Consider the following 27649-nt stretch of genomic DNA (forward strand, 5'->3'; position numbering starts at 1 on the left):
ACGGAATCGGAACGTCGTCAGCAGCTTGGACCTTGCGTGGGCTGTTGGTTGCAGCAGCAGCAGTAGGAGTACGCAGTAATACTAGGAGCTGCGACCGAAAACAAGAGGTCAGATTCGGGGCAGTAGCAACAGCATCAGCGACGGCGATGTGCGAAGCGAAGCCCGTGAGGGTAAGGAAAAAAACAAAATGTCAAAGGTGGACGATGACGGTGTGGTTGAGCGGGTTGCGACTGCGCTGGCGGTTTCTCAAACTGAGCGAGGGGGAGGAAGGGGGGTCGGTCGGAGAAGGAGGCTGTGAGGAAAGGACGGACGGGGGTGGAGGGATCTACAAGTTGGCGTGTCGACGTCAGCGCATGAACTTGTAACTCTCTTAGTTCAATGTGTCGGGGCAATTGGGGGCCCTGCCTGGGAAGTCTGCACTATGCGAACACAAGAGTCATGTATGCAGCCCCAGACACCCCGTTGACAAATGCCTTCTCTTTTGCTGTGTCTCTTTGTTCATCTTGCCTTGGAGTGTCGTACCTAAGGTAAGCTAGGTTTTGGGGTTGGATGCGGTGCATATTGGGTACTCTGGAGCCGCAATGCGCGATGCGGGTGTGTGAGATGGGCTCTTCGGGTAGGATGCGTCTGCCTAGACACAGTGCAACCCTGGATTTGAGTACACTTTACGAACACTTAGTCTAGTAGTGTGCGTGTCCTTCTTCTTCTACACAAATGGTTACTGTGTTCCTAGCTCTTTCGTCGCCGATGAGTTGAACTATGTTTGCCTCGGAGATTCATATCCAATATCAAGCGGTAGGCGATGCAACACGGTGCTAAGGGCAGGGGTTCACCACAACGGTCGTCCAAAGAGCGGGCAGAGAAGTCTGTCGCATCTCATTTGCCGCCTGCGTCTGCATTGTGCCCTTCGGCTGGCTTTCTCAGAGAATTCTCGAAAAGTTGGAACTCCGTCACCGTAAGCTGCAACACTTCACAATGCTGCACCCCATACTATGCCCTTGCGGAGGTTGAACTAGCAACATCGACACCCTACAGTGACAAACGGGAACAACGGCAAGACCAATATAGATCAGGCGCATGTGGCACGGCCAGCTGGTACCTCACAGAGCTCGTGGTTGGCTAGAGAGGGTTCCCTAAAGAAGCAGATCGAGGTAATGGAATAGCTAGGTTAGGCACCTAACCTTCATGGCAACTGCAGTGTGAGGTCAAGTTGAGGTAAGCCGGCAAGGCCAGTCCCAGGCATTGGACAGTCAACGTGGTACTGCAATGGAACAATGTTAGTGCATTGCTGAATGACCTGAAGGAGCTTGAACAAGGTCACTCGATGGTGGCGCAGTGCAAGCCTGGTGTCAACACGAGGTCAAACAGTCAAACCAGTCCAGTGTTGGAGGTGTGAGAGCGGACGGAAGATGCGCTACGTTTCTTCAGCCGCCCGAGCCAATCGAAATGCTCCCGAGAAGTCCAGTCGAGGGGCAAGAGGGCCGCGGGCGGACATGGGGAACAAATGGAAATGGAGGGGGGAAATGGAACTTGGGAGGCAGAGGACGGAGTTACGGCCGCTCAAGCCACCCGAGCACCCCGAGCCACACTGGCACACTCTCGCCAGCAAAGCGCCAGGTCAGACCAGCGTGCCTGAGTGTCGAAGTCTTGGCGGCTGGTCCCCCTCAATCGTGGCGCGAGCCGGGTGGTGCCAGGAGGTGCGAAGTACGTATTCCGGCGCTGGTGCTTCAGCTTGTGTTTTTGCCTACTTTAATTAATAACACCGAATTCTCGATTAGGAGTGCTCTTGGGCTCTTGCTGTGAAGTGTGGGGTGTCTATTCCCGGCAACAGCTGCGGAATCGAACATTCTCCAACTGCTTAACAATTTTCATTTGTTCGCATCTTCAATTCACTTTCACCACCTCACTTCGTGCCTTAATTCCAGCCTGTCTCACACGCGTAGCCACAACAACACTTCACCTCCGCTCACCACAAATCCATCTCTTTTAAGGCCCTCTCACCTTGCATCGCCGAGCTCCAAGCTCTCACCGGGCACTCCGAGGACGCACTGCGCGCACTGGCTAGCAAGGCGACCAGCTCACAACCCCTCTCGCAACTACCTCACGTACACCACAACATCCACCATGGCTACCGATGCCCGGCCACTGAAGGGCATCCTCAAAAAGGCAGCAGCCGGAGCCACCGCCTCCGGCAGCAGCGCCGCCAACGCCGTCCTCAACCCCCGAAAACAAGACCCCCGCGAAATCGCCCTCCAGCACGCCCGCATCATTCAGCAGCGCAAGGACCTCGAGCTCCAGATTCTCGAGAGCCTGGCCGAGCTCTCAGAGTACCCCACCGAGCGCGGCAGCAGAACCTTCTCCGCCGCCAACCCGTCCCCGCGCGACGTCGCCGACTTTAAGGCCAACATCCGCCTCTTCCAGCCGTCCGACTACGACGACCTCATCGAGGAGCGCAACGTCAATGGTTTGTGCGGGTACACCCTCTGCGCGCAGCCGAAGCCGATGGCCTCGAAGGGTGGCGAGTGGAGGCTCGTCAACTTTGGCAAGGCCGATTTTGATATCGTCAATCGCAAGGAGTCGGAGAAGTGGTGCTCCAAGGACTGCCAGCGCAGGGCGATGTACATCAAGGTGCAGCTCAACGAGTCGGCTGCGTGGGAGCGGGCTGGCTTGCCTGATATTGAGATCGAGCTGTATGGAGAGGAAAAGGCGAGGCAGGAGGACCCTGCAACACAGGCTTCGCGCGACCTCGCAGGTTTGAAGTTGGAGGACGGTAGAAGGGCGGCTGACGAATCTGCCACATTGGCCTTGGAAAGAGGAGAGACGCGGGAGGCGGGACAGCCAGGCAAATCCTTCACTCTTGCCATCCGTGAGAGGGAGGTCAAGCCACCGACAGAGCATGGCGTGTTTGGAGATCCAGACGATGCCCATTTGTTTGTTGAGGGCCACAGGCCGGGAGCTGGTAAGGCGCAAGCCATCGCCGAGGCGTCCCAATTTGAAGCACAACGTGACCAAGATATGACATGATGTCGTTTTACGGGTGGTGGGATACCAGAGATAGTTGGAGCGTGGAGGAGCTCATTTAGGCTTTGCAGTGATCGGTTGCTCTATATAGATTTGATACCCAAAGGCACACCGATACCAACATTACATCACTTCATGCATAACAGTCCTAGCGAGAGAACCTGTCTGCGATTCGACGCGAGGCTCCCAGTAGAGGTACAAGGTCAGAGGGACAGCATCACGGTATGCGAGAGGAGGGATTGACAATTGGCAGTCAAGCGTCATCTCCGGAATTACCCTAGAGAATCGGCGACACCTTGTGTGGGAAAACAGAACTTTTCTTTGTGGAAGTTCCTAGTGTGAACTCACTACCGTCCGTAAGACGCCTGTAGCAATGTGTATCATCATATGCCGTTTGCCGTAAAAGTCCGTTAAAACCCACCAAATTTTCCTTAACCACAATCGACCACGACTGAAAATTAGTCGCGGCGAGGGGGGCGGCCACCGAAGCGGCCTCCGCGCTCCTGGACCTGGGTCTGGCCGACGGGAGTGACGTTGACGGGGATAGCGTCGAACTGGAAGGCAAATAGTCAGTATTGAGTGCCCTTTCTAGTGGAGGAGTTGAGGTTGAGGGATGTGAACGTACGCCAAGGTGCTTGAGCAGGTCCTTGGTCTCGACATCGACCTCGAGCTGGCCGCTCTCGGTGTTCTGGGTGAAGTCGAGGGCGGAGACCTCGGGGACGAACTGATCCTTGCGCTCACGCTCCTCCTCCTGAAGCTTGAAGGAGATACCGCGGACGGGACCACGCTGGATACGCTTCATCAAGTGGGTGGTGTAGCCAGCAATCTGCACATTTCACTCCAATGTCAGCAATTTTGTCCTCGCATTTTCCCCCTTCCCGACACCGATGTGACCTCTCGTCTTCCGTTCGCGTGTCTGGTGTGCTTCTCTGCTGACCTTGTTGCGGAGGCGCTTGGAGGCGATGATGGCGATCTCATCGCAGATGCGCTTGTTGGTCTCGAAGTCCAGGGTGAGTCTGGGGTAGTACCGCTCAATGATGACCTTGGCGGACTTCTTGACAGTCTTGGTGCGAACGCGACCCATTTTGGCGGTACTGACTCAACGGAGGGGGGGTGATTTGGCTGGGTGGAGGGAGTTGGTCGGTTAGTGAGGCTGGTCGGTCGAGATGTTCACGACAAGTTCCGCTGAGCAGATGCAATTTTGATATCTTTACACGAAATTTAGGGCCGTGGTGTGGGGCGCGGGAATTTTGGTGCACAGGCCATCGGGGCATGTGTATGTAAGCACACGTGATCTTACAGATGGCTGTAAGTGGGGACTTGGAAGCACCCCACTCGGACCCGGATCGGGATTTGTCCTTCGGTACGGAGCCGATCACGGTGCAGGACATTAGGTATTCGCGGACCGAATTAAAGATGCTCAGTATTTCTGACTATTTTCCCGTCATTTCCAGCTCTTGAATAAGCATGTTTGGATTTTCCAAGACACATCCTGGCCTTTTGCTGAGGGCCAGGTGCACCTAAGTATGGCACCAAGCTGAGGTAGCTAGGCTAGATAGCACGACAGTCCCTTGGCGATCATAGACGGTAAAAAAAAAAAGCGTCGAAATTTGCGTTGTATTCTTCTTATTTTACAATACCATACATAGTACACTCGGCTCAGATGCCAACGCCATACACAGATGGAGTTTTAATGCCACAAACTTCCATGCTCCGCTGTCTGAGGCTCATTCGCGCGCAGTCTTGTGACCGGAAGCGCTTCTAAACGCCATCTTCACCACCCTCAAGAGTCAAGACCATAGCTCTTGGAGCTACCCACCGCGCTGGCCCCGAGTTCTTTGTTGTCCACTCGCACATTTCGGATGAATCTGCGGGCGGGTGCGGGCGCCTCTACCTCGGTCTTGTCGTTGTAGATCTTGGCCTTTCCAACCAACTCCCTCAGAATGAGCTGAGCCTCTTCATTGGCCTCATTGACGGTGATTTGGATAGAACCGTCTGAGTCTACGCGAGCTGAGGAGGGTGAAACGTAGGCCTTGGCACCTCCCTTGATATCGGGATCGAAAGTGACGACACCAGCAATTTTGTTGTTGCGTCCAACGAAAGCCCTGTGGTTGAAAGCGGTGTCGCCCTGGGGAACATCCGTGATGAAACCACCGACACCCAGCTTGGCGCTGTTGGCTCCTGATCTCGGAGCAACGATTCGTGCCAGGACAGGGGTGTGTTGCGCCTGAGGTCCGTATACTGGGTGGTTCTCGGCGAAGTTGGATGTACGGAGGTATGAGATACCACCAGAGGGGTGAGAAGCCGGCGGGCCATGCTCAGCGTACAAGCTGGGGCGCTTGGTCTTCTCCGTCAACCTGCTGAAGTCGGCCAAGGAACTGGGCGGATTCAGGGGAGCGAGATCCAAGAATTCGCCAACAAGCGAGTACAAGGTGATGCGGTCGTTACGCAACTTGCGAATGTACTCTGTAAGTTGCTCTTCGGTGACGTTGCCAGCACTAACGGCTTTGGGCGCAGTTTCTCCAGCCTCCAAGGCTTTCTGGTGCTGCTTGGTCGTTTCCTCTGATGCGATACGCTTCCGTAAGAAGCCGCGGAATGATGCGCGCTTGTTGCGGACAGCCTTGCGCAGGTATGTGTTGAACTCGCCTTCGGTAAGGCCAGCCAACCAGGGGCCCTGGAACTTCCACCTCTTCTCCTCGTTCACGCCATCACGCTTGACTGTGGTGAAGTCGCCATCGTCTTCGAATACAGATTTCGCTCCGCCGTTGATGCCACCAAGACGCGACCGGTTGGTACCAGGTAGTGAGACGGGCAGGTTGAGCTCGTGGAACTTCTGAAGAGACAAGGTATGGTCTGCAGCGGAGGTGTAATCGGTGACGTTCTCGAAGCAGTCGATGTCCTTGATGCGAATGACGGGAGTCGATGACTTGGTCGTGGATCGAAGAGGCAGGGAGCGCTTGAGGCCCCAGTCACCAAGGGCCCTCGAGGATTCGGTGGTGGTGATGGATTGGTGCGTAGGATAAGGCGCGGTCGCTGTTGGGGATGCGTATCGAGCGATGGCAGCTGCTTGGCCTCCAGGTTGTGGGAGCGGCTTGGGCACAGAGAACATCCGAGATGATCTCAGGAGCGCCCCTCCGGGCGACATTCGAGCGGACATGGCGGCTTCTAAAGCTCTCTACTGAGCTTAGTCGTCGTCAGTCGTATGTATCGCGAAATGGTGACGGGAGAGCAGCGTTGCGTGAGAAATTTCAATTGGAGTACGGAAGAAGCCGGTGGTGCCTGATTGGATGAGAGCTACCCCTGTCGCTTCTCCTGCTTCTCTCCACAGTCACCCGAAATGTCCATGTCTGTTCTGTTGCACACTCTAAGCCTTTAAGGGATAGAAGACGCTAGCCCACCAGTCTCAGAGGTGACAAAGTAGTAGAGAAGGCCAAAGAACTTTTACGCAAGTAAGGAAATAGTTATTTTGCAACTGTCAAAACAGCTAGAAACCTTTGCACAAAATTGCTGAGGGATTAGTTACTCAGGCACGTATAAGATAAGGTATTCCAAGATCAGGTACATACCTAGGTGCGGTCTAGGCAGCTAAAGGGACATTCGGAAGGAGTGACGCTCAACGGCCCCACCAACGCCGATGGGAAAGCGCATCGTCTAGCGGTTCGAATTTGGAGAATTGCATTTCACCAACCCGCACTCAGCCCTTTTCCACTTCCTCCCACATCGCAACCAGCAGCCTGTGGACTGCGCGATCGCCCATGTGGATAGCGAAAAGGATGGCATCAACCAATGTAGGGTCCTCGCCCGCTCTCACCTTTGAGCTCGTCGCTCGCTGTTCAGTAAGCCCTGACTCACAAGATCTTCATATGATTCAAGTCCGCATGTTAACCGTTTAGGCTAGACAACGAGAGCCCGCGCATCCATCCTGACGCTTCCCCATGGCCCGGTCCAGCTTCCGATATTCATGCCTGTTGCGACACAAGCTTCGCTCAAAGGCTTGACTCCCGAGCAGCTCGAAGAGACGAGCTGCCGCCTGTGCTTAAACAACACCTATCATCTCGGCTTGAAGCCTGGGCAAGATGTACTGGATAAGATCGGCGGCGCGCACAAGCTCCAAGGATGGAAACACAATCTTTTGACGGATAGTGGAGGGTACATATACCTTTCGAACTGAACCGTGAAGGGCTTTGGTCGAATACTAACCGTGTTTACAGCTTCCAAATGGTCAGTCTGCTCAAGTTGGCCAAGATCACCGAGGAGGGTGTACGCTTCCTCAGCCCCCACGATGGCTCGCCTATGCTTTTGACTCCAGAGCACTCCATGTCTCTGCAGAACTCGATCGGAAGCGACATCATGATGCAGCTCGACGACGTCCTCGTCACGACATCCCCCGATGCAGCCCGTATGCGCGAGGCTATGGAGCGGAGTGTAAGATGGCTGGATCGGTGCATCGCAGCGCACAAGAATCCCAATACTCAGAACCTCTTCTGCATCATTCAGGGCGGCCTCGATCTCGAAATGCGACGGGAATGCACACGGGAGATGTTAGCGCGCGATACCCCGGGCATCGCCATTGGTGGTCTGAGTGGTGGCGAGGCCAAGACGGATTACTGCCGTGTTGTCGAGACGTGTACGGAGCTGCTGCCGGACCTCAAGCCTCGATATGTCATGGGTATCGGATACCCAGAGGATCTGGTTGTGAGCGTTGCCCTGGGAGCAGACATGTTCGACTGTGTCTGGCCGACGCGGACGGCCCGGTTCGGCAACGCAATCACGAAGCACGGCGTGCTGAATATTCGCAACTGGCGATATGAGAACGACTACGGCCCTATTGAGGAAGGATGTGGCTGTATCTGTTGCCGGAAGGGCGAGGGTGCTCTGGGTGTGACCAGGGCCTTCATCAACCACAACGCGGGCAAGGAAACGGTAGCTGCTCACTTGCTGAGCATCCACAATGTCTGGTATCAGCTGAATCTCATGAGAGAGATCCGGCAAGCTGTCATCGAAGATAGGTACCCCGCTCTTATCAGGCAATTCTTTGGCGATCTTTACGACTACGACAAGTCAAAGTATCCAGAGTGGGCTGTAGTGTCACTGAAGAGAGTCGGGGTCGATTTAATAAACGAGTAAACACAGGGCTGTCATCAAAATTGTCTCACGTTGAAGATGAAAAGTCTGACGAAAACCAGTGATTGTTTGTTATTGGTCAATATTACTGACTGAGCTTCCTAGAACCTGTCTGTGCTGCTGGTCTGCGACCCTTCTCTTGCTCTTTATCTCTTGTGAGAGAGTGAAGCAGGGAAGAATGGCGCGATAACGAATGAATAGGCAACCCCCCGTCGCCGATGTTGGCTTTTTTGATGTTGACCGACACCCTACGATCCATCAAACTAAGGCTTGCTCGCCCCGAGTCCGACTGAGCCTTACTTTAGTGGCTGGACTGCCGCTTCACTCGGAGCTTCCAAACCGGGACTGAGTCTGCCTCTTATGCAGAGGATTCTATGTCTCCAATGAACTGAATGCGTGGAGTGCTCGGTGTCGTCCTCAACCTTTTATGAAGAATAGGTGATTTGCACCCTTCTGCTCGAGTACCTCAGAGGCATCCGTGTTTCCATCAATAGTGGCACCTTCTCCATGCGAATGCACAGAAGACACTACCGTGCCTTTACCAACGTCGGCATTCTCTCTAGCCAGGCGGGGCATGGGCCAGCCCTCAACACTGCCCCGCCGGTGAATCTTGTCTCGAGATATCGCCAATTTTACGGTTTGGGTAGATGTCTGAGGCGATAGTTGCCCGTGGGCATCCGAGATGATGGCGTCAAAGACGCGGCCCATGAGCACCTTGAGGTGGCCAGCCTCTACATAGGCCTCGATTTGCCGTTTCTCAGCCTGCGCGTTCTAGGCGAGAATTAGCATCAATTTCACGAGCATAAGGTTTGAACTCCCGAAAAGATGGTGAAGTACGTACATATCCGGGCTGTTGGGCCAGCCTATCGATCATCTCAAACCGAAGGATGAAGTTCTTGAATCTCTCCACAATCTCGGGAGTATCCTCCAGGCTGAAGGTATGCGCGCTCTCATCCAAGCCCTTCGTTGTGTTGTCTTGCTCCGTTGGGATGTTCTTAGGAATTTCCTCGAGGATGCAATCTAGCACAGCCACGATATAGGGCCGCAAAGTCTGCTCTACTTCGCCCATGGTCGGAGCAAGAATGTGCTCTGCAAGCTGGAGGACGTCGTCGACTGAGGCGACGTTCTTGGCCTGTATTTCAAGTGATGATTGAGACATGCTGTGTGTTTTGATTTTGTCTTTTTGCTCCCGAGGTAAAGATGCTCGAATGTCGAGGTTTTCAAAACGTTTTTATGTTTGGTTGTCGTCTTTGTCCTTGAACAGAGAAGTCTATCTCAAAGGAAACAACTACGATGCCAATCTTTTTTCCTGTCCGTAGGCTGTTCAGATGTCAGGCGGTCTCCTTTTTTTTGAGAGAGAGAGACCTCATTCACTCCCACAGAGACAGCCTTACCAGGTGGTACTGAAACCTATTGTGCTATAGGAGTGAATCACTCGGCATCCAAACTCTGTGGCAGCAGGGTGGGAAACAGACCTCCATGGCCTGGATTGGCCGTTTCCTTTCGATCGTGGTGCGAGTCTATTTGTAGGCAGATAGACCTCTGTTCCAATTCTATGGCCATCAACGGCTGTTGTCTTTGCTGTTGTAAGACCTTGTACCGCAGTAACTCGATCTTATAGCACGGTGTGATCAAGGCATACGAAAGAGGCTCGATGCCACCTCTTCTGTAGGTGTTTGATACCAAGAGTGGAGTATCGCAACGCTACGTTACCTAGCCAAGGACTCTGGGAAAGCACCAGACTGCCGACCAAGCCAATATAGCCCCTCTGTCTAACACGCTGTTGACCTCTTGTTCTCCTGCTGAGACTGCAACAGTCATACACTTAGACGAAACTAAGGCGCGCATGGCAGTAGCGACTAGCACTTGCGGCAGGTAGGCGCAGCTTTATGTCCGAAGAACAGCGGCCCGAGTGGAACCATTCTCGGAGCAAGTATGAGGGGCCGAAGATGAGAACCATGGCCCAAGGACCGAGGGAGTTGAAATTAGCCTTTGGCCATGGCAGTGGAGATTGCATAAGTCGCCGGGAAGACAGGGGACAGAACAGAGGACCAAACAGAAGCTTCAAGGTCATTCATCTGCAAAAAGGGGGCAAGCGAGGCAGAATCCCCAAAGTGGATGGGTATGAGCATATGTAAGCATAATATTCAGATTTGCACAGTGGCATTGCCTTACCGTTCATTGAACCAAACGGATGTCTTAGCGTCCCTTGCCCTGTCAATCTCGGTTCCAAGCAACTGGATCCTCGTATGCGGCTCCGGCGTACTGAGTATAAAGTGGGCAATCAAACGATTGATGAACCAGTGAGACGGTGCAAGGATCTATCCGTACTCTTATTCATTCATTTTACTCTATCAAACACATTCATTAAGCGACGATATGATACCCAATTGGAAAGCTCGTCAAGAACGAACGGTATGTCAATGAAATGCATTATCTCATGTGAAGCCGTTATGGCGCCTGCTCACAAGCGATCTCTATGTACCCAGAAGCGTAAGAAGGCCGTCCAGGTTCGTGGGTGTATATTTTCGCTGATCGAGGTTGATGTAGGCTTGGTCAACGCGGCGCATCGCCTCCGTATTCTACCTCTCCCAGCAGGAAGGAGGCGTTCTCTTTCCTTCCCGTCATCAAGAGGCAGGTGACCTGAGGCGCACCTTCCACACATGGGATGAGAAGCCCTCATATACCCCCTCAAACCCATTCCTTTCACCAGCCAGCAGGCGCCCGTCTAGGTCGACAGGTCAGGTCAAACTGGCTGGATGGTGGAGTGGTTAATGGTCAATAAGCGACTCGCCAACCAGCCTACTCGACGACAGGCTAAGCGCATACGAGTACCGAGTTCGACTCCCAGCATGAGCACCAAGAGATGTAGCCCCCAGTCCAGCACCGGGGGGGTGAACTCTTTTGTCAGTCCCAATGACTTTTTTAAATACTTATGTAATCGGTTTGTAGTCGAAAAATATTAAGATTAAATCAGCGGTACTCCTTTAGATGATCTGTTTCGGTCCCCTTTTTCATTGCCATGTTCTGCTCGAATCCAATCTTGCGGTGATGGCATGGATGATTTTTGAGGTATTCTTCTTGGGATATCTTCGTGCATTTAACTATACTGATAGATCCTCAACACAGCATTAGTGATATAGGGTTGTGTTGTTGTTGTCTGCGGAGGCCCGTCGAAAAATATTAAGCTCTTGGAGAAAAGGGCGTTGGTTGGGTGTCAGTGAACGGTTGACTGTGGACGTTGCATTGCACGAGGGAGTGACGATCGTGCCCCCCCACATGGTATCGTCCGAACCCCACTTGAATCGGTAGCGCCTGCGCTTCTCTCAGCCCAAGCGGGATCAGGCGAAATGCCCCGCGCATCCCCTATTTGTTGATCTCCACGTGATCGCAATTATGCACCTTATGACGCGTGTTGTGTACACACAACGGACGCGACTGACAAGTGACAACTGTGACGATGTGCTGGCGGGCGGTCAACTAATACGTAAAGTCCCCTGTCCACCACCTACCCTGCCGCCAGTTGCAAGTTACCAGAACCAGCTACCTACACACCGCACTTACCCAAATCTTTACGCTTTCAAGACACTCTCCTTCGCTACCGGCTTCTCACATTGTTGTTTTCCCGAACCATTTTATTCATCCGAGACACCACGCAGTATTTCATGGGTCTTGCGCCTCTACCATGGCCTCTCCATTCGACAGAGCGCCATCGCGGCGCCCATCACTACTGAATACATCCTCCCATGATGGGGACAAGGACCTGGCGCATTCGCTCAAGCAGCTGTCTCTTTCGACGTCGTCGGCTAGCAACTCGCCCCGGGCCTCGAGCGCCCTGTCTCCGATGAGACCGGCCGTAAATCGAACATCTCCGGCACCGAGTCCTCGAGCCCCGTCTCGAAGTCCCTCCTTTGCGAGGGAGCTCTCCCGGTCCAGATCTTCGACGCCGACGCTGCAGCGCTCTTCAACACCAACACTTCAACGCAAAACCTCCACGAGTTCCTTGCACTCTGTGAGTGGCTCCTCAAGCCGAACGCCCAGCCGAGCGCCATCGAGGCGGACTAGCATGGTGTATGCCTCATCTCCGGTCTCAAAATCCCCTTTGCGACCGAGCCCCCCTGAGTACATCAAGCCTGCGCCTACAGCGACTACAGTCGCCCGCGATTACTTCAAGACCGAATTAGAGGTTCACCACTCACCAACTTCGACTCGGGCGACCGAGACCCTCGTCATCCTCCACGATGCCTGCTACGGACACCGTTTCTCCCGACCCAAGACCTCTAAGGGTGCCCTCAGCACCATCGTTGAGCGGCCTGAGAGAATCAAGGCCGGGGTTCTGGGAGTTGCCATGGCCTACGTGCGACTCGGTGAACGGCACTGCGATGGCGCATATGCGCTGCATCCAAGTCTAGATCCCTCCACTATTCCGACGATTCCGTTTCGCATCTACAAGACCGAGCGGAGATTGCCCCTGACATCGGCGGCCGTCACCAACGTCCACGGTACCAAGTGGATGGAGGAGCTCAAGATGATGTGTGAAGGAGCAGAGATAAAACTGGCGACTGGTGGGAAGGAGCTTCAGAGGCCAGAATTAAACAGGGGATCGGACGGACCGCCCGCAAAGTTCCACGAGGGTGACCTCTATCTTTGCTCAGAATCGCTCGAGGCCTTTGAGGGTGCGCTGGGTGCCGTCTGCGAAGCCGTAGACCGAGTTTTCACATCGGGTCCTCGACGAGCCTTCGTCGCTGTACGTCCGCCGGGACATCACTGCTCAGCTTCTTTTCCTTCGGGGTTTTGCTGGGTTAACAACGTCCATGTTGGAATTATGCATGGTATTCTAAACCACGGTCTTACCCATGCGGCCATCATCGATTTCGATCTTCACCATGGAGATGGCTCCCAAGCCATTACTTGGGCGCATAATTCACGAGGAGTGAATGCGGCCAAGAACACGGCAGCTTGGAAGAAGGCGTCCATCGGCTACTTTAGTCTTCATGACATCAATTCGTACCCCTGTGAGTGGGGTGATGAGGAGAAGGTCAAGAACGCCAGTCTGTGTATCGACAATGCCCACGGCCAAAACATCTACAATGTTCACCTGGAATCGTATGGTTCAGAGAAGGAGTTCTGGGAACTCTACGAGTCCAGATACTCAGTTATCATCGAGAAGACGCGCAAGTATCTGAAAAACCAAGCAGCTCGTGTGCGCGCTCTCAATCTGCCTCCTAAGGCGGCAATCTTCTTCTCGGCTGGATTCGATGCTAGTGAATGGGAGACGAAGGGTATGCAACGTCATAATGTGAACGTTCCCACCGAGTTTTACGCTCGTATTGCTCAAGATGTGGTGAAGCTTGCCGCAGAAGAAGGTCTGGGGGTTGATGGGCGCGTTATCAGCGTGCTTGAGGGTGGTTACAGTGACCGAGCTCTTTACTCTGGCATCTTCAGCCATCTGAGCGGACTCTCAGGCAATCAGACACCACCGGAAGAGCCTATTCGGGGTCGCTCTTCGCTCGGTGGCGAAATGGCAGGGCAGATTGCAGCAACCATTGCTGGCGAACCATCACTGCACCCTTACAAATCGTCTTGGTGGTCGAGCTCCGAACTCGACGAGCTAGAAGTTGCGATGGGCAACAGACCAGCCAGCCCGAAAATGATACGGCACTCAACCCCGCCCACATACTCAACTCCCACACAAGCATCGATTGGTAAGTCCATAGATCCGGCGAGGATGAGGCGGATGGCCTCAGGCTTGTCGAATGGAATGCCATATTCGCGACCAGCAACACCGCCTCCCCCTGATGTGCCATGGACCATAGCAGCCCATGAGCTGAGCAGGCTACTCATCCCGTCAGATCGCCAAGTCGACAGCTGCCAGCCTGAAGACTTGAACGCGGAGGCGACAAGGGCCCGGAGAGACCGACAGTCGATTATTAACCCTGATCTTGTGCCGCCGGCGCCTGCTCCTGCGCCGAAGCCGAAGCCAGCAAGCAGACCAACCTCGCGGATGTCTCTGAGGGAACGCAAGCCAGCGAAGCCTGGCTTGTACGTTGATGCAGACGATGACGATGAAAAGCAGTCAAATAATCGACGGAGGACGGTTGCGGGCCCTGCTGCGCTATCATCGGAGAAGGTTTGTCACTCCTTGCAGTATCTCAACGAGACTCAAACTGACGTCACTACTAGGCAACGGCTCGAGGTATACCCTCTGATACAAATGGAGCAGCTAAGCGACCCGGTCGACGCCTTAGTGGCGTGCCTACTGTGGCTGCGAATGCTCCCAACCCAGATTTCGAGGGCCCCGGAGTTCCAGCTCAGCGTCCGGACACTTCTATGAGTGTGCGACCAGACACAGCGATGAGCGTCAGAACTCAGAGCGCTACATCCCTGAACGTCAAAAAGACGAGGGCTCCCGCAGTCAAGAAGGATGCCCCGAAAACTACAAGAATTGTGAAGAAGCCTGCCGCAACAGCGAAGCCATCTCCTCCCCAGCAGACTGGGCCATCACAGCCGCCTCAAAGGAAACCGAGCCCAGCTGCTACATCCGAGGACGACATGGACAAGTTGACTGCCGGTATGAAGAAGGTCAAGATCAACTTGATCACCAAGACGCAGAAAGAAGAGCGAGCCAGAGCAGCTCAGGCAGCTCAAGCAGCTCAAGGCGCCCAAGCCAAAACTGCCACACCGCCCACAACCGAAGAAGCAAAGCAGAGTTTCCCATTTGAAGCTCAGAAGGCTTCCTCGCCGGTGGCACCTCCGATCGTCACACCTCCGCAAGACGACGCTCTTGCTACACCGCCGACGCAGCCTCTGGTGTTTGGAGACCCGTCACCGCCTGCTGTCCCAGAAGGCCGGCCGGAAGTGTCAACTCCAGTGACCGAGCAAATGCCTCTCGCTGCCACCCCTGATCCCCGCTCAGTAGAGCTCCCTGCCAGCTCACCCGCCGCGATGTCGCCGATCGTTGTGACGCCCTCAGGCTCGGACGTGTTCATCAACTATCAGCCGGAGGGCCCCCCTCCTGTGTCTGTAACGCCGTCAGAACCCCTGAAGTGGATGCCGCCCAATACCAACACGCCCGTCAAATCTTCGCCGTCTAAGCCATCACCAGCCAAGTTGTCGTCAGCCAAACCATCGCCTATGAAGAAGTCTCCGGTGAAGATGATGCGAGCGGATCTGCCAGTCTTCACCTCCACGTCTGCCATCCCTTTCGCGCCGCCGGGGATGAGTGCTCCGTCTGAGCTCAAGAGAGAGCCGGCAGTCAAGACCGACCCGGAGGAGCCGGCAAAGTCGGTCTGGGACATCCCGGAAACTCCGCAGAGGCAATAGTGTGTAGTGCTACAATCCGAGAAGGGGTTGGAGCGCTGATACAGATTTGGGATCTCACAGTCCTTGAAAAGTCATTTTTTGTTTCGCCCCCTTTGCCCATCACGTCTCCTTAAGTATAGAACCTTGTTTCCTGCGAATATGGCTTTGTGAGCCGCAAACTCGGAGTTCGCCGTCTTGATACCCTCCCCGTCCGCGTTATGCCTTTTGATTCTTTCTCTCTGTCCATTTATGGATACTACAACCCTCTTTTCTTGTACCTAATTATATATCTCGAACTTGCCACTGAAGCAATTGGGGGATGTTCTTGACGTAAAGCCATGATTGGTCAAAATCTCCATCATTCGTGACATGGTTCCGAGATCTAATTGTAACCTGGTGGGCGTCCGCAGATGCGGCGAAAGCCTTGGCACGCGGAGACTCGATATAGCGGGATTATGCGCGTCAACGTGGACGGATCAACGTCAGCGATTTGCTGCGGCCACCCGTCGGGCCCCGAAATTTTCTTTGGTGGGGAACCAACCGATTACAGCGCCTGTTTTACGCATCCCAGGTCGGCCGATTGACCTCTTATCTTGAAGTGATCGGAGATACTCGAGTCTTGTTGTACATGTCGATCTAGAATATCTCTTGTCCATCTTAGACTTGCTTTCACCGCTGACTGAAATTGTGAGAAGTGGTAAATTGCGCAATCTTCATTTGCCATCGCTCAAAACTACGTCACCAGCGTGTTGCGACTTTGGCCAGCATCGGGACCTGACTCACCTTCGAGTTCGTCTCATCTCATCTCATCTCATTTTCTTCTCACTTAGACCAACCAATACACAATACAACTCATCAACTCACCATGGCCTTCACAATGCACTCCCACTCGGGGCAATTCTGCCCCGGCCACGCAAAGGACCAGCTCGAGGCCATCGTCCAGCATGCCATCAGCATCGGCTACAAGACCATGGGTCTGACGGAACACATGCCCCGTCTAGAAATCGGAGATCTCTACCCTGAAGAGGTAAACACTCCAACCCCCATCATCTTCTTCAACATCGAGACTGAATCCTGACAATTTTCCCCAGCTCGAAGAGGGAGACCCCCAAACAGCCCTCTCCGTCCTCGCCCCCCGCCACGAAGCCTACCTCACCGAAGCCCAGCGCCTGCGCGAAAAGTACGCCCCGCAGATCGACCTCCTCATCGGCTTCGAGGGAGAATGGTACCGCCCGGCCTACGGGCCCTTTATCAAGTCCCTCGCGTCCCACCCGGCGGTGGACTACTTCATCGGGTCCCTGCACCACGTCAACGCCATCCCCATCGACTACAGCCGGGACATGTACGTCGAGGCCATGAAGTCCGCCGGCCCCGACGAGGAGACCATGTACGCGCGGTACTACGACCAGCAGCACGAGATGCTGACGGCGCTGGAGCCGCGGGTGGTGGGGCACTTTGACCTCGTGCGGCTGATGAGCGAGGACCCGGGGCGGGATGTGAGGTTGTGGAAGGGGGTGTGGGAGAAGATTGCGAGGAACTTGGAGGTTGTGAAGGGGTATGGAGGTTTGTTGGAGTGTAATAGCAGTGCGTTGAGGAAGGGTCTTGATGAGCCTTATCCGTGTCGGCCTATTGCCGAGGTGAGTCTTCTTTTTGACTCGTTCCCGTTTTTTTCTTCCCTGCTCTTTCTCCCAACGTTTTTGGGAATTATGGCAGGGCCATTGTCAATGACTTTTGCAACTGACTCTGCATACGGACAGGCATGGTTGGCGATGGGCGGACGCTTCACGTTTTCAGACGACAGCCACGGCATCGCACAGGTCGCGACGAATTACAAGCGCAACGTTAACTACCTCGAGAGCCTGGGCGTCAAGGAGGTCTTCACATTTGAGCGTGGGCCGGTGGAGGGGGTCAACGGGGATGCCAAGGCCGTGTTGCGGGAAAAGGGCGTTGCGTTGGCAGCGTTTCGGGAGAACTTCAGCTAGAGAGAGGCAGAGCGATAGAGGTATAGACGAACGAGGGAGAGAAAAGCGAAAGAAAGGAGATGGAGAGATCCCTGGTGTAGAAAGAATAGACCTAGAGGTGTGAGATAGATGAATGTGTCGGTAAATGTCATGTATGGGTTGCGATCGATTGCATCATTCTATGGTGCAATTGCCTTAATGTCAAGCGCTTCACTACGACGGATGTTTTGAAGTCACAAGCCATAAAGCAAGTGGGCGGGCTTTTTGTCATCATAGTCATCTCGGTGCATTCAAGCAGGCTGGTAGGAAATCTTTCAGGTGAGGTGCAGGCAACGATCTATAAGATGAGGTCTTGAGTTCTGTAGTTCTGAAGACCAAGAGAAAACGACAACTCTATCACAGCATACGACATGCCACTCACCCAATATTTCTTCTCAAAGTAATCAAGTCCTGGGAGACTATCCAATCGTACGGTAACAAGAGCGTCCGAGATCATTGGTCCCGCCAAACCCTAATGACTCCCACAAAAAATCAAACACCAAGCTCTCGCGCGACCTCACCAAAACACCACCACAACCAAGAAAAACTCACGATAGCTTCACAGGAAGCCCAAAAAGGGAAAAAAGAGTGACCCCCACCCGATTTGAACGGATAACCTTTCGATCTGGAGTCGAACGCGCTACCGTTGCGCCAGAGGGCCATAATGTATTATTCCGAGTCTCGAGCTGGAGAGGCGGAGTTGATGGTGCAGCTGCAAAACGGGTCTATGAAGGGAAGCGGGGTGGCGACTGCAGAGAAAATGGAGTCTCTGGAAATGAAAGTGGGTCTCGTTCAGTACCTTGTAAAGGGCAGGGTGTGCTGCTTTCATGCAGGACAAGACACAAGAAATACTGATACTCTCGGGTAAGACGCTGCAGACAATTAGCGAGTCAAGGCTTTGTGCAGGATTCAAGTATAAAATGCAGTTGAGTAAAGGAACTAGTTTCCTTGAGACTATCAACTAGCTCCCGAGTGACAGAGAGCAACTTCGAACGTATTATGGCTGCGCCATATCAACACACAGCAAGCGGAGACAGCACTGGGCTGGGACCCGACTTCTCTAGAAATAGTCAGTTGTCAGGACGCCTGCTCAGTGCTTCTTCATGCGCCTGACTTGAAATTCTACAAACATCCGAGAGGGCTAGCTGACTTGGCCGAAGGTAGAGTCAGTCCTCCATCTGGCTGTTACAGCTGCGGCCAAAACTTAGTCTCAGCCATTGCCGCTTTCGGCACCAAGTGCCTTCCACAGCAGTACTTTTCCCTTCTTTTGCCCGAAAGCCTTGTTCGCAGAGGGAACAATAAACTTTGTAAATAGATTGTTTGACTACTCTAGTATAGATGGACAGCACCGATTCTATACTGATTATATCAATTGACATAGGATTGAGGCATCACTATAACCTTCCCATAACCCTAAAACATACTTCCTGCATCGACGAGTTCAACGAAACGCCACGGATGCAGACGGAGATCGAGAATCCCCATCTTCCCACTAGCGTTCCCAGAGCCCCAGATCTCATCTGAGCAGACTAAGACAGAGGGGCTTGTGGGAAACGTGTTTGCATTCTCCGAGCCATGACTTGGCATGCGACACTGAGCCGGATGCGGCTGATATGGATGACTTCATTGGACTGGCATGTTTATAAGTCAGCCCTAAGAGAATAGCCTCGTGCTTCAACAGGAACAAGCTTCAGCCCGCCAAGCCCGCCTAAATCGCCAACCTTACAGGTGCTGTGCCAGTGAGCCACCGATCATGTAGCATAGGTACTTGAAGACGTCTTGCTGTTGTCGTCTTGTCCCAATGCATCACCCCGGCTTTGTCGACGAGGGGCAACTAGGCGGTCCCCGCAAATGGAACAATTTTGTCTCGTAGAGACAGATACCCATCTCACTTCTAGCTGACTGCTGGTGCTGGACAGCTGGTAGATAAAGATAGCTTTACCCAACTTATCACGATAGAGCTCGAGCAGCTCTCGGCTCCTTATGTCTAAATCTTGTTTCTTACGACACCATGGCTACGAGAAACCCACATTATCTCGGGGGAGTCCTCCTGTTGGCCGGCTTCGCCGCTGCCCAGGGACAAGGAGACGTCGACCCCTTTGCGCCCGTCTACGCAAGCTGCCCCTCAGGACTGGCGGTCCGGTCCGCTTCCGAGGTAACTTGAGGCCATCTCTATGAGATTCAGCCATAGCTGTTGACTTCATATTACAGGGGCTTTCACGACCGGAAGCATCTTGGAGAGTTAACCGCGGTGAAAAGGTCATCCCCGCGCTCAGCTCTTACCTCACACTTGCAAATATCTCGGGGTTCGATGTTCAGGGCTACATCCAACGGCTCAATACCTCCAGTTACCCCGTCGTCGGTCTGTCCGTCTCCGGAGGCGGCACGCAGTCTGGTGTTGGAGGTCTCGGCATATGGCAGGCTTTTGATGCTCGCAACCCGGCTGCTGTTGCCGCTCGTACGGGGGGTCTCACGCAGGTTCTATCATACATCACCGGTCTGAGTGGCGGAGGTGCCTTGACCGTGAGCACACTGTAAGTCCTTCCGATTCTATTCTATCTCACCATACCTCTCTCTCCATTTTATTCGCAATGCTCACAATTCGCGCAGAGCTGCCAACGATTTCATCACTATAAGTGCCCTGAGAAAACAGATCAATTTCACTGTGGATTATACCCTGGGTCCCGACGGCAACATCACCTCATATTTGACAGACATCTTTGAGAATGTCGGTGCAAAAGCAGAGACGGAACTCCCTGTCTCCGTCGCAGATGCCTTTGGTCAGTTCTGGGCAACGTATCTGCCAGAGAACCGCACATATGGCAACTACTCTGATCTCGCCCAATCCGGAACCGTCTTCTCTTCAGGCGAAGCCCCGATGCCCATTATTGCTCTCTCCGAAGTCATCCCTGGACAGTCGCCCACGATCGGCGGCATCATGTGGCCCGGAAGAAACAACACCAACGGGTTCAATTTGACCTCCTACGAGGTGACTCCCTTCGAGTTTGGAAGCTGGCGAGGTGGACGAATCCAGGCCTTCATGCCGACAATGTACCTCGGAACCTCCATGTCCAACGGCACAGCTCAGAACAGCAGCGAGTGCGTTCAAGGATTCGACAAGTTCACCTTCATTCAAGGGTCCACGGCAGACGCTTTCGACGCGTGGTTCATCGACGACTGGTACGATACACCAATCTTTGCCAAGCGGGCGCTCAAAACGGGCCCGCCAAACACCACAGTCATCGTGCCTCCCCCTCAATTCGAGGACGACGGGCGCGTGATCCTCGTCAACCAGACCGCCGAGTCCTTCAACCAGACATTCAACGAGTCTCTGTGGGCCACCTACCCGAATCCCTTTGAGAACTACAACGCAGCCATGCAGGGTATCGACGAGCTCCTCCTCGTCGACGGCAGCCTCGGCGGGGAGACGAACCCCATCCGGCCTCTCATCATCCCCGAGCGCCAGGTCGACTTCGTCATCGTCTACGAGGCCTCCTCCGATGCGCAGTATAATTGGGTTAACGGCACAAACCTCGTCAACACGGCGCAGTCGGCAGCCCAGGGCAACATTCCATTCCCGAAGATCCCCGACGTCGCGACGCTGGTGACCCAGAACCTTACCAAGCAGCCCACCTTCTTCGGCTGCGACGCCGCCAAGTCGCCGCCTACGCCGCTGGTGCTCTACCTGCCCAACTCGCCGTGGTCCGGCTACAGCAACTTCTCCTTTTTCAAGTCCTCCTTCACGGACAACGAGTTCGACCTCACCGTCGACAACGCCTTCAACCTTGCGACCTACGGCAACGGTACCGTTGATGCAGCGTGGCCCGCTTGCCTAGCCTGCGCGACGATCCGCGGAAGTCTGATCAGGGCCGGTATCGACCTGCCGGATCAGTGTCAGGAGTGCTTCCGCCGCCATTGTTGGAACGGAGAGGTTACCACTCGTACGATCACGGCGGACGACCTCGATCCTAAGCTGAGACTCAACTCGAGTCTGTCGTTTGCGGAGTGGAATCAAACGTATTGGAGCAGTCAAACGAACACTGGCGGGGCTAGCGGTGGAGGAAGTGGTAGGAGCAGTAGCAGCGGCACCGGAGGTACTGGCGGCAGTGGTGCTGGTGGCGGAGGAACCTCTTCCACGCCCGCAGCCTCGGCATCGGCCACGACGAGCCCGTCCGGTGCATCGAGTTCAGCCGAACTTGCACGTGTGGCGGCTGCTGTGACTGTGGCTTCTCTTGTTGCCCTGATAGCATTGCTATGAGCTCAACTATGGGGTATCATTCTCTATGTGTACAATGCAAGTCATAAGTTCTTTCAAGAACTAAAAAATACATTATGCTTGTGTGGCATCAGCAACTCGGGGGCAAACGCCCCATACTCGGGATTCGCCTGCTCCATCCCAAGGACATCTGCAAAGATGTCTCTTGCTTGTGCGCAAAGTAGAGGCATGTTACTTAGTAGACCCTGGGCGAGATACATCCAATCCGTGACTCCAGAGAGCTTGAAACGAAGAGTCTACAAGTACGCAAGTCAGTTACGCCGTACCGTTGAAAAATAGCGCGTCCAATTTGAACTTACCTCGAGTTGTTCCTTGACGTCATTGTCTTCCTCCAAGGGCGCCGACAACCTCATGGCTCTCTGCGTGTGGACGACGTATTTGGCAATCTTGTAAATCTTTGAACAGCCGTCCAACACACTGTGCAGATCACAGCCTTCCTCCTTCACCCCCGCCAGGAACTGAATGAACTGGCCCATGACCCTCACATTGAGAAGGGCGTCTGAGCCCGTCGGCTCTTCGAGTACAGACCACAAGAGAATTAAGCTGGCCATGATGGGATAGCCGAGGAGAACCCTGTCAAGGGTGTCAATAACCTACTTCGAAGCAACGACGCTAGAGACTTACCACAAGTTCACATATGGCTGAGGCGGCATCACGCGTAGAAGATCAATAATAGCCCGCGCCGCTGCAGTACACTTGGCGTGCGACTGCTCTATGCTGGGAAAAGCGTCTCTATTCACCCACTCGTTGTACAGCGGGGACGATGGCTGAATGCTCGTCGCATTCTTGAGCCGTGCCAGGTTGATGTGCGTCTTGATCAGGGTACTAAAGTAGATGAAATGCAAGAGGGCGGTAGGCATGTCGAGCTCTCTCGTCGTCGAGAGAGTGGCTGGATCCGGTCTCGATTCCTGTGGGAGCGAGGTCTTCCACTCTTCCAGCTCACATGTGGACAGTATCAGCATCATGTGATGATCTGTGCCTGACTGGAGCTGGATATTGTGTGCAGAGAATTTTTCGTGGAGTTTGACTTGGGTTCTGGATAGCTGTGCCATGCTTCTCAGGAAGCACGGTGCCTGTGACGTGCCATCGAAAATGGTCGCATTCTCGGCTGGAAGCTCGACTGTCACATCGCCGTGAGCAAAGGGATGGGACAGTCCAAATCTGACCATCATGTCGGTGTTGAGTATATGCGTGGCCCAGAATACTCGCTTTCGCCGCGCTGACTCTGTGGCACCGAGGTTCGCATAGGTTTCTCTCCTATGTAGCCCAATTATTTGGGCAGTTCGGGCCGCAGCAGAAGCCAGCTGCGCTGTCGTGCGGGTATCGGCCGTGCCCAGAGAGAACGTGGCTAAAGCCAATATCGCCTCGCATGCCAACACATTGCTGCCCTGAAGAATAAGCTCCGGGAAAATGGAGTAAGCGTTCTTGTAGTATCCCCAGCTCAAGCCGCTAAAGTGCTTAAAGGAATCATTCGCGGTCCTCCACCGCATGGCAGCCCCGAATAGGGCGTTCGCTATGCATCGCCTAGCTGAAGTATCACAGTCGTTTTGATCGGAATGAACTCCGTACTGTTTGTCGGTGAGCTCTAGGAACGTCTCCTGAGTCATGGCGGGACAGAAGAGCTGCACTTCTTCCATGACGGTGATTTCCAGGTCCAGAATGTACTCTTGAGGCGGGAAGCGCGCGAACGTGCTTCTGCTGAACGGTCTCGGATCTATGTTTGCCTCGATTTGACTCCGGGCGTTGCGAAGCCCTTCTAGTATGGAAGACCGCCCGAACAGATCTTTGGGGAGGAAGGGGAGAGCATAGGGTGCCACCCTTTCACGCCGGCTGGGCCCAGGATCAGCCGGGTTACGCTGTTTTTGTTCTGCGGCATAGCTCTGGAGTCTTTGCGCCAGGCTTTTGGGTATTTTAATAGGACGTTCTGTGGGGGAAACAGTCTGAGAAGACAGAGTATTGACAAGCCCTGCGGATTCTGGATCATCAAGGGATGACTGATCACCGAGACCGTTGAGTTCAGCCTCGTTGCTCTGCCGCTTCCCTTCTGATACGGCCCCGACTTTGTTCCTGAGTGACAAGTCAGCAATTGTTCCTGAATTAAGCATCCGCAATGGATACTAACTTCCGCCCCGGGCCTCTCTTCCTGCGCTCAGTGTACACGCAGGGTACGCCCGACCTAGTGCAGAGTCCACAGGCTGGCTCTCCTCCATCGCATCGTCTTTTGCGTGACTTGCAGTAGGCACATGCCTGTAGACGGTGATTAGATTAGCTCATGTCGACTCCGACTGGACGGTTGGCAAGCGGAGTTGCTTACACTATAAATCCGCTTGCTGGCCTCCTCCACATTGATCTCGCCGGTACTTGCGGTCTCAGCGACACCAGCCATGTTTGCCAGGTGGTCTCCTCGACCCTCGGAAATATTTTGGACAGAGAAGCGGGCTTTTGTTTGAATCCGCTAGAAAGATGGGCGAACAGTGTGCTTGATGCGGGAGTTGTCGTGAGTAATCGGGGGGGATGTATAAGTGGGCGGATATTAATAAGCTTCCGCCCTTTGTGTAGTTGGAAGAGTCAGCGGATGCAATTGCGGATGTTTCTGGGATGGTTTGTATCCCCCGCTACAGTCTTTTTCGACTAGTGTACCCCAGCTTTCCGCAAATCAGCGTTCAGAGCGGCATGGGACTATCAATAATTCGGAGATCAATAATTCGGAGACATAATTATATCCGCCGAGTGGACTGAACCAAGGTGCTTTCTCCACAACTGCGCCATCTTGTCCGTCCTCGATTCTGGACTTTCGACGTCCAAAGTCCCGAAAGATTGCCAAATTTGTCGGGATAGGCATCGTCACCCTGACCCTGAGTAAATATGACGGAGTCATCTCGTCAGCCGTCGGACTTTCAGTCTCAATAACACAGCCGGAAAGTTGAAGTAGATAGTGTGTATAAGAGGACATGAGAGTCGCGGTGAACACCAATCGACCAACATGCAACAGTAACAAACGACAACAATTATCTCAGCACATAACGTCTGAAAAGCTTACCAGATTGTCACCACCAAACTACGAAGATGAGCTCTTTCAAGAACGTCGCTCTCCTTGGCGTAAGTTTCCCCACACTCCTGTCTCCGAAGTAGGAGCAGCTTAGGAACTAACAAGTTTACAGAAAGGTCTCTTGGGAACCGCAGTCACCACTGAGCTTGCCAACGCTGGCTTCAATGTCACGGTATTCGGCCGCGCCGAGTCGGCCTCAGAAGACCTCCCCGCTGGCGTGCACTACAAGGCGATCGACTATTCCTCAATCGACACCATCGCCACGGCCATCAAGGGGCAGGATGTCATCGTCTCAACCCTCAGCAAGGGCGGCCTCCTCATACAGAAAACCATCATCGACGCCGCCATCAAGGCCGGCGTCAAGCGCTACATCCCTTCTGACTGGGGCTCCTTCACGACCGACCCCAAGGCGGCGGCTGAGCTCGCCGTTATGATGAAGCCCATGACCGACACGCAGAACTACCTCAAGGAAAAGGCCAGCGAGATCGAGTACACCATCTTCTCCGTCGGTGGCTTCACCGATCTCGTCGTCAAGTTCCCCATCGCCTTTGACTACGCGAACAAGACGGCCGTCGTGACGAACGGGGGCCACGCCCGCTTCGCAAGCACTAGTCTCGCTGGTATCGGACAGGCGGTTGCTGGCGCCCTGAAGAACCCGGAGGCGACCAAGAACCGTAACCTGAAGCTTCAAGAGCTTGAAGTCTCCCAGTCGCAGCTACTTACGCTCGCCAAGAAGTACTCACCGCCTGGCACCGAGTGGAAGGAGACCGAGCTTGATGGGGAGGCTGAGCTGGAAAAGAACCTGAAGGCCGCCCAGGAGGACCCGACCAACGAGTTCAAGATGTTTGGTCTACTCAAGGCTGCCCTCCTTAGCGGCAGATACAAGTCTGCTTACGACAAGCTCGATAACGAGCTTGTGGGCCTCCCGCTTCTGACCGAGAAGGATCTGGAGGCTAGGTTCGCTGCCGTTTACAGCTCCTAGACCGTTTTGCCACTCTACATGGTCGAATATGTATGGTGAGGCTTCCCTCCAACTAGACTGTGAAAAGTAGAGGATGAACTGCATGTTCATGTTTTCACATAGCAGAGAATAGACTTCGTTCAGGCAGCTGTGGCGTCGTTGCGTGTGCCTAGGGCAATGACCACGAGACAAATGTGACAATTGTTTCCTTGCTAAGACGCACTTCTTGCGGTCCAAAGCGGAAATAAAGGAAATGTGCGTTGGATTCCTGTGTAAAATCTCACGCTATGCTGCAAAAAGTATCGAATGAGCGAGAACGTCAAGCGAACGTGCATTAGGGGGCGTTGAAATCTAGGGACTGCAATTGCCTCAACAACACGAATATTATGACTTTAACAGGATTATACTTTGGCGCCTCCAAACCATCACAGCTAGTCCATAAGTCTAGTAATCACCTTGGGCCTATCAAAGTCATGAAGAAGCAAATATATCATGTGAATCACGCCACAAAAAATTGTGTAACATTGCTAGATATTCTAGTCAGCTACGACTTTCCGATTCTAAGCTCATTTGCCTAGTGCATCTCAACACTTCAGCGCCCCGTGGCTAAACTTACTATAAACACGACTTAATGCAACCCTAGAAAGGAGATAACTCTAAGAGCCAACATTACTACGGGCCCTATGGACCACAAGTCACCGCAGTGATGGCCATGCAGAATGGCACCCACTACATTACAAAAGAGAGATACTTGTAGAATACAAACACCAGAGTATATACATGTCACAGATGCGCCCGCATGCACCCTAGGGCCAACATGATCTAGACCACCATTCCAACTTTGAGATGCAAATCGGATGCTGCAGTGATAATCAAAAGCCTGTTCCATCCAAAATGTGCAAACCTCCAGAGTAGTCTAGATGATAAGGATGAAATAGGCCAGGTTTTGACATCTGATATCACTCGCTTCCGTCTCTTTGCAGGAGCCCTCATTTCACATTTCAGGATTGCTTCCCAAGCCCGCGCCGTTAGTTCTTGGCAACACATCCCCCCGGGGGGCTACATAGATTGTGCAGTGTTTCCAACTTCCCGCAGGGTGGTGCTCTCTCCAGTGTATACAAGCGCGCGAATCTTGGCAAGGGAAGGCAACCCCTTTCGACCCTGCAGCCAGCCCGGGATGTCCGGCAGACCAGGTCGGCCGGTTGCCGCTGAGCATCATAGCATGAGAGACAAGGGACCTAGGGGAGGGCGAGTAGGGGGGTTTGTAGTGGGGACGTAGGGATGTTGTGAGGACGCTGGGCAGTCAAAACGGCTTTGGGTAGGGGGACCGGTGTTGGCGTGACGGTACCTTGGAGGATCACGTTGGCTGGAATGGCCTTTGAATCAATCCACTCGTTGCCGCTGGACATGGGCCCTCGTCAGCCATGGGCTTGCCGAACGACATGGCCGTTGGAAGGCTAGGTGAGGCCATTCCGGGGAAAAAGGAGGTGAGTTATCCATAGCACCATATCTAAACCATCTTGGAACTGCAGTGCTGTTTAACTCCAAGACATCAGGCCATCGTCTTGAGTCAGTCAGCGTTTCATGATATTTATTCTGTCGCTTATACGTCGAGCTGTTGATGAGAGTTTTCGTATATGCCAGTGTAGCGTTGATGGAATATCTGGGCGTGAATAAGATCAATCTTCATAACCCATTCGCCACACAAACCGGCTAGCAACCAACGAATGGGTCCTAACACATCCCGTGTCAGTTGTCAATTTATCGGCCGATCGGACAAGAGAAAGAGGCAGCCGAGGAGCCCTTTCAGCCACCATAACAAAGAAGCTGGTCTCGATGAAATTTGCACAGGGCGGGGCATCTTACCCGCCCGAGGATATTTGGGATCATAAGGGCGGGCAGTCGAATCTCTGATC

General features: G+C 53.7%; 11 protein-coding genes and 1 non-coding gene across 12 annotated transcripts; 6 read left to right on the top strand and 6 right to left on the bottom strand.

Moving 5' to 3' along the window:
- Positions 1-2124: 2124 nt before the first annotated feature.
- BDP55DRAFT_540705 (Rtr1/RPAP2 family protein) lies at positions 2125-3024 on the top strand (the record flags this gene model as incomplete). The annotated part of the gene is made up of 1 exon (XM_060568146.1): positions 2125-3024. The coding sequence occupies one exon, from the start codon at positions 2125-2127 to the stop codon at positions 3022-3024; it is 900 nt and encodes a 299-aa protein (XP_060435707.1).
- Positions 3025-3479: 455 nt separating this feature from the next.
- BDP55DRAFT_689946 (40S ribosomal protein S17) lies at positions 3480-4105 on the bottom strand (the record flags this gene model as incomplete). The annotated part of the gene is made up of 3 exons (XM_060576799.1): positions 3480-3575; positions 3647-3847; positions 3959-4105. 3 exons carry the CDS (start codon positions 4103-4105, stop codon positions 3480-3482), a joined length of 444 nt encoding a protein of 147 aa, XP_060435708.1.
- A 290-nt stretch (positions 4106-4395) lies between these two features.
- Positions 4396-6178, bottom strand: BDP55DRAFT_710623 (mitochondrial ribosomal protein MRP51; the record flags this gene model as incomplete). The annotated part of the gene is made up of 1 exon (XM_060578159.1): positions 4396-6178. The coding sequence occupies one exon, from the start codon at positions 6176-6178 to the stop codon at positions 4805-4807; it is 1374 nt and encodes a 457-aa protein (XP_060435709.1). The 3' UTR covers positions 4396-4804.
- Positions 6179-6776: 598 nt separating this feature from the next.
- On the top strand, positions 6777-8148 carry BDP55DRAFT_541093 (queuine tRNA-ribosyltransferase; the record flags this gene model as incomplete). Its single annotated transcript, XM_060568182.1, has 3 exons — positions 6777-6857; positions 6920-7170; positions 7233-8148. The coding sequence occupies 3 exons, from the start codon at positions 6777-6779 to the stop codon at positions 8146-8148; spliced, it is 1248 nt and encodes a 415-aa protein (XP_060435710.1).
- A 414-nt stretch (positions 8149-8562) lies between these two features.
- On the bottom strand, positions 8563-9304 carry BDP55DRAFT_723570 (uncharacterized protein; the record flags this gene model as incomplete). The annotated part of the gene is made up of 2 exons (XM_060578768.1): positions 8563-8916; positions 8987-9304. The coding sequence occupies 2 exons, from the start codon at positions 9302-9304 to the stop codon at positions 8563-8565; spliced, it is 672 nt and encodes a 223-aa protein (XP_060435711.1).
- A 2526-nt stretch (positions 9305-11830) lies between these two features.
- BDP55DRAFT_540468 (histone deacetylase) lies at positions 11831-15468 on the top strand (the record flags this gene model as incomplete). Its single annotated transcript, XM_060568125.1, has 2 exons — positions 11831-14275; positions 14329-15468. The coding sequence occupies 2 exons, from the start codon at positions 11831-11833 to the stop codon at positions 15466-15468; spliced, it is 3585 nt and encodes a 1194-aa protein (XP_060435712.1).
- Positions 15469-16312: 844 nt separating this feature from the next.
- BDP55DRAFT_626627 (histidinol phosphate phosphatase HisJ family protein) lies at positions 16313-17429 on the top strand (the record flags this gene model as incomplete). The annotated part of the gene is made up of 3 exons (XM_060571657.1): positions 16313-16474; positions 16539-17084; positions 17205-17429. 3 exons carry the CDS (start codon positions 16313-16315, stop codon positions 17427-17429), a joined length of 933 nt encoding a protein of 310 aa, XP_060435713.1.
- A 607-nt stretch (positions 17430-18036) lies between these two features.
- BDP55DRAFT_t41 lies at positions 18037-18108 on the bottom strand. Its single transcript has one exon. It is a non-coding gene; the product is annotated as a tRNA-Trp (tRNA).
- Positions 18109-19458: 1350 nt separating this feature from the next.
- Positions 19459-21705, top strand: BDP55DRAFT_723573 (lysophosphoplipase A; the record flags this gene model as incomplete). Its single annotated transcript, XM_060578769.1, has 3 exons — positions 19459-19602; positions 19659-19981; positions 20058-21705. The coding sequence occupies 3 exons, from the start codon at positions 19459-19461 to the stop codon at positions 21703-21705; spliced, it is 2115 nt and encodes a 704-aa protein (XP_060435714.1).
- A 53-nt stretch (positions 21706-21758) lies between these two features.
- BDP55DRAFT_689952 (fungal-specific transcription factor domain-containing protein) lies at positions 21759-23599 on the bottom strand (the record flags this gene model as incomplete). The annotated part of the gene is made up of 4 exons (XM_060576800.1): positions 21759-21959; positions 22023-22296; positions 22348-23437; positions 23494-23599. 4 exons carry the CDS (start codon positions 23597-23599, stop codon positions 21759-21761), a joined length of 1671 nt encoding a protein of 556 aa, XP_060435715.1.
- A 221-nt stretch (positions 23600-23820) lies between these two features.
- BDP55DRAFT_540953 (uncharacterized protein) lies at positions 23821-23973 on the bottom strand (the record flags this gene model as incomplete). The annotated part of the gene is made up of 1 exon (XM_060568166.1): positions 23821-23973. A coding segment is annotated over one exon (153 nt), but the record flags the coding sequence as incomplete, so codon positions are not given.
- An 816-nt stretch (positions 23974-24789) lies between these two features.
- On the top strand, positions 24790-25754 carry BDP55DRAFT_541561 (uncharacterized protein; the record flags this gene model as incomplete). The annotated part of the gene is made up of 2 exons (XM_060568229.1): positions 24790-24822; positions 24885-25754. 2 exons carry the CDS (start codon positions 24790-24792, stop codon positions 25752-25754), a joined length of 903 nt encoding a protein of 300 aa, XP_060435717.1.
- Between the last annotated feature and the right edge of the window lie 1895 nt (positions 25755-27649).

This window comes from Colletotrichum godetiae (assembly GCF_030913485.1).
Source record: "Colletotrichum godetiae strain CBS 193.32 chromosome Unknown BDP55scaffold_3, whole genome shotgun sequence".
In the NCBI taxonomy this organism is placed as follows: domain Eukaryota; kingdom Fungi; phylum Ascomycota; class Sordariomycetes; order Glomerellales; family Glomerellaceae; genus Colletotrichum; species Colletotrichum godetiae.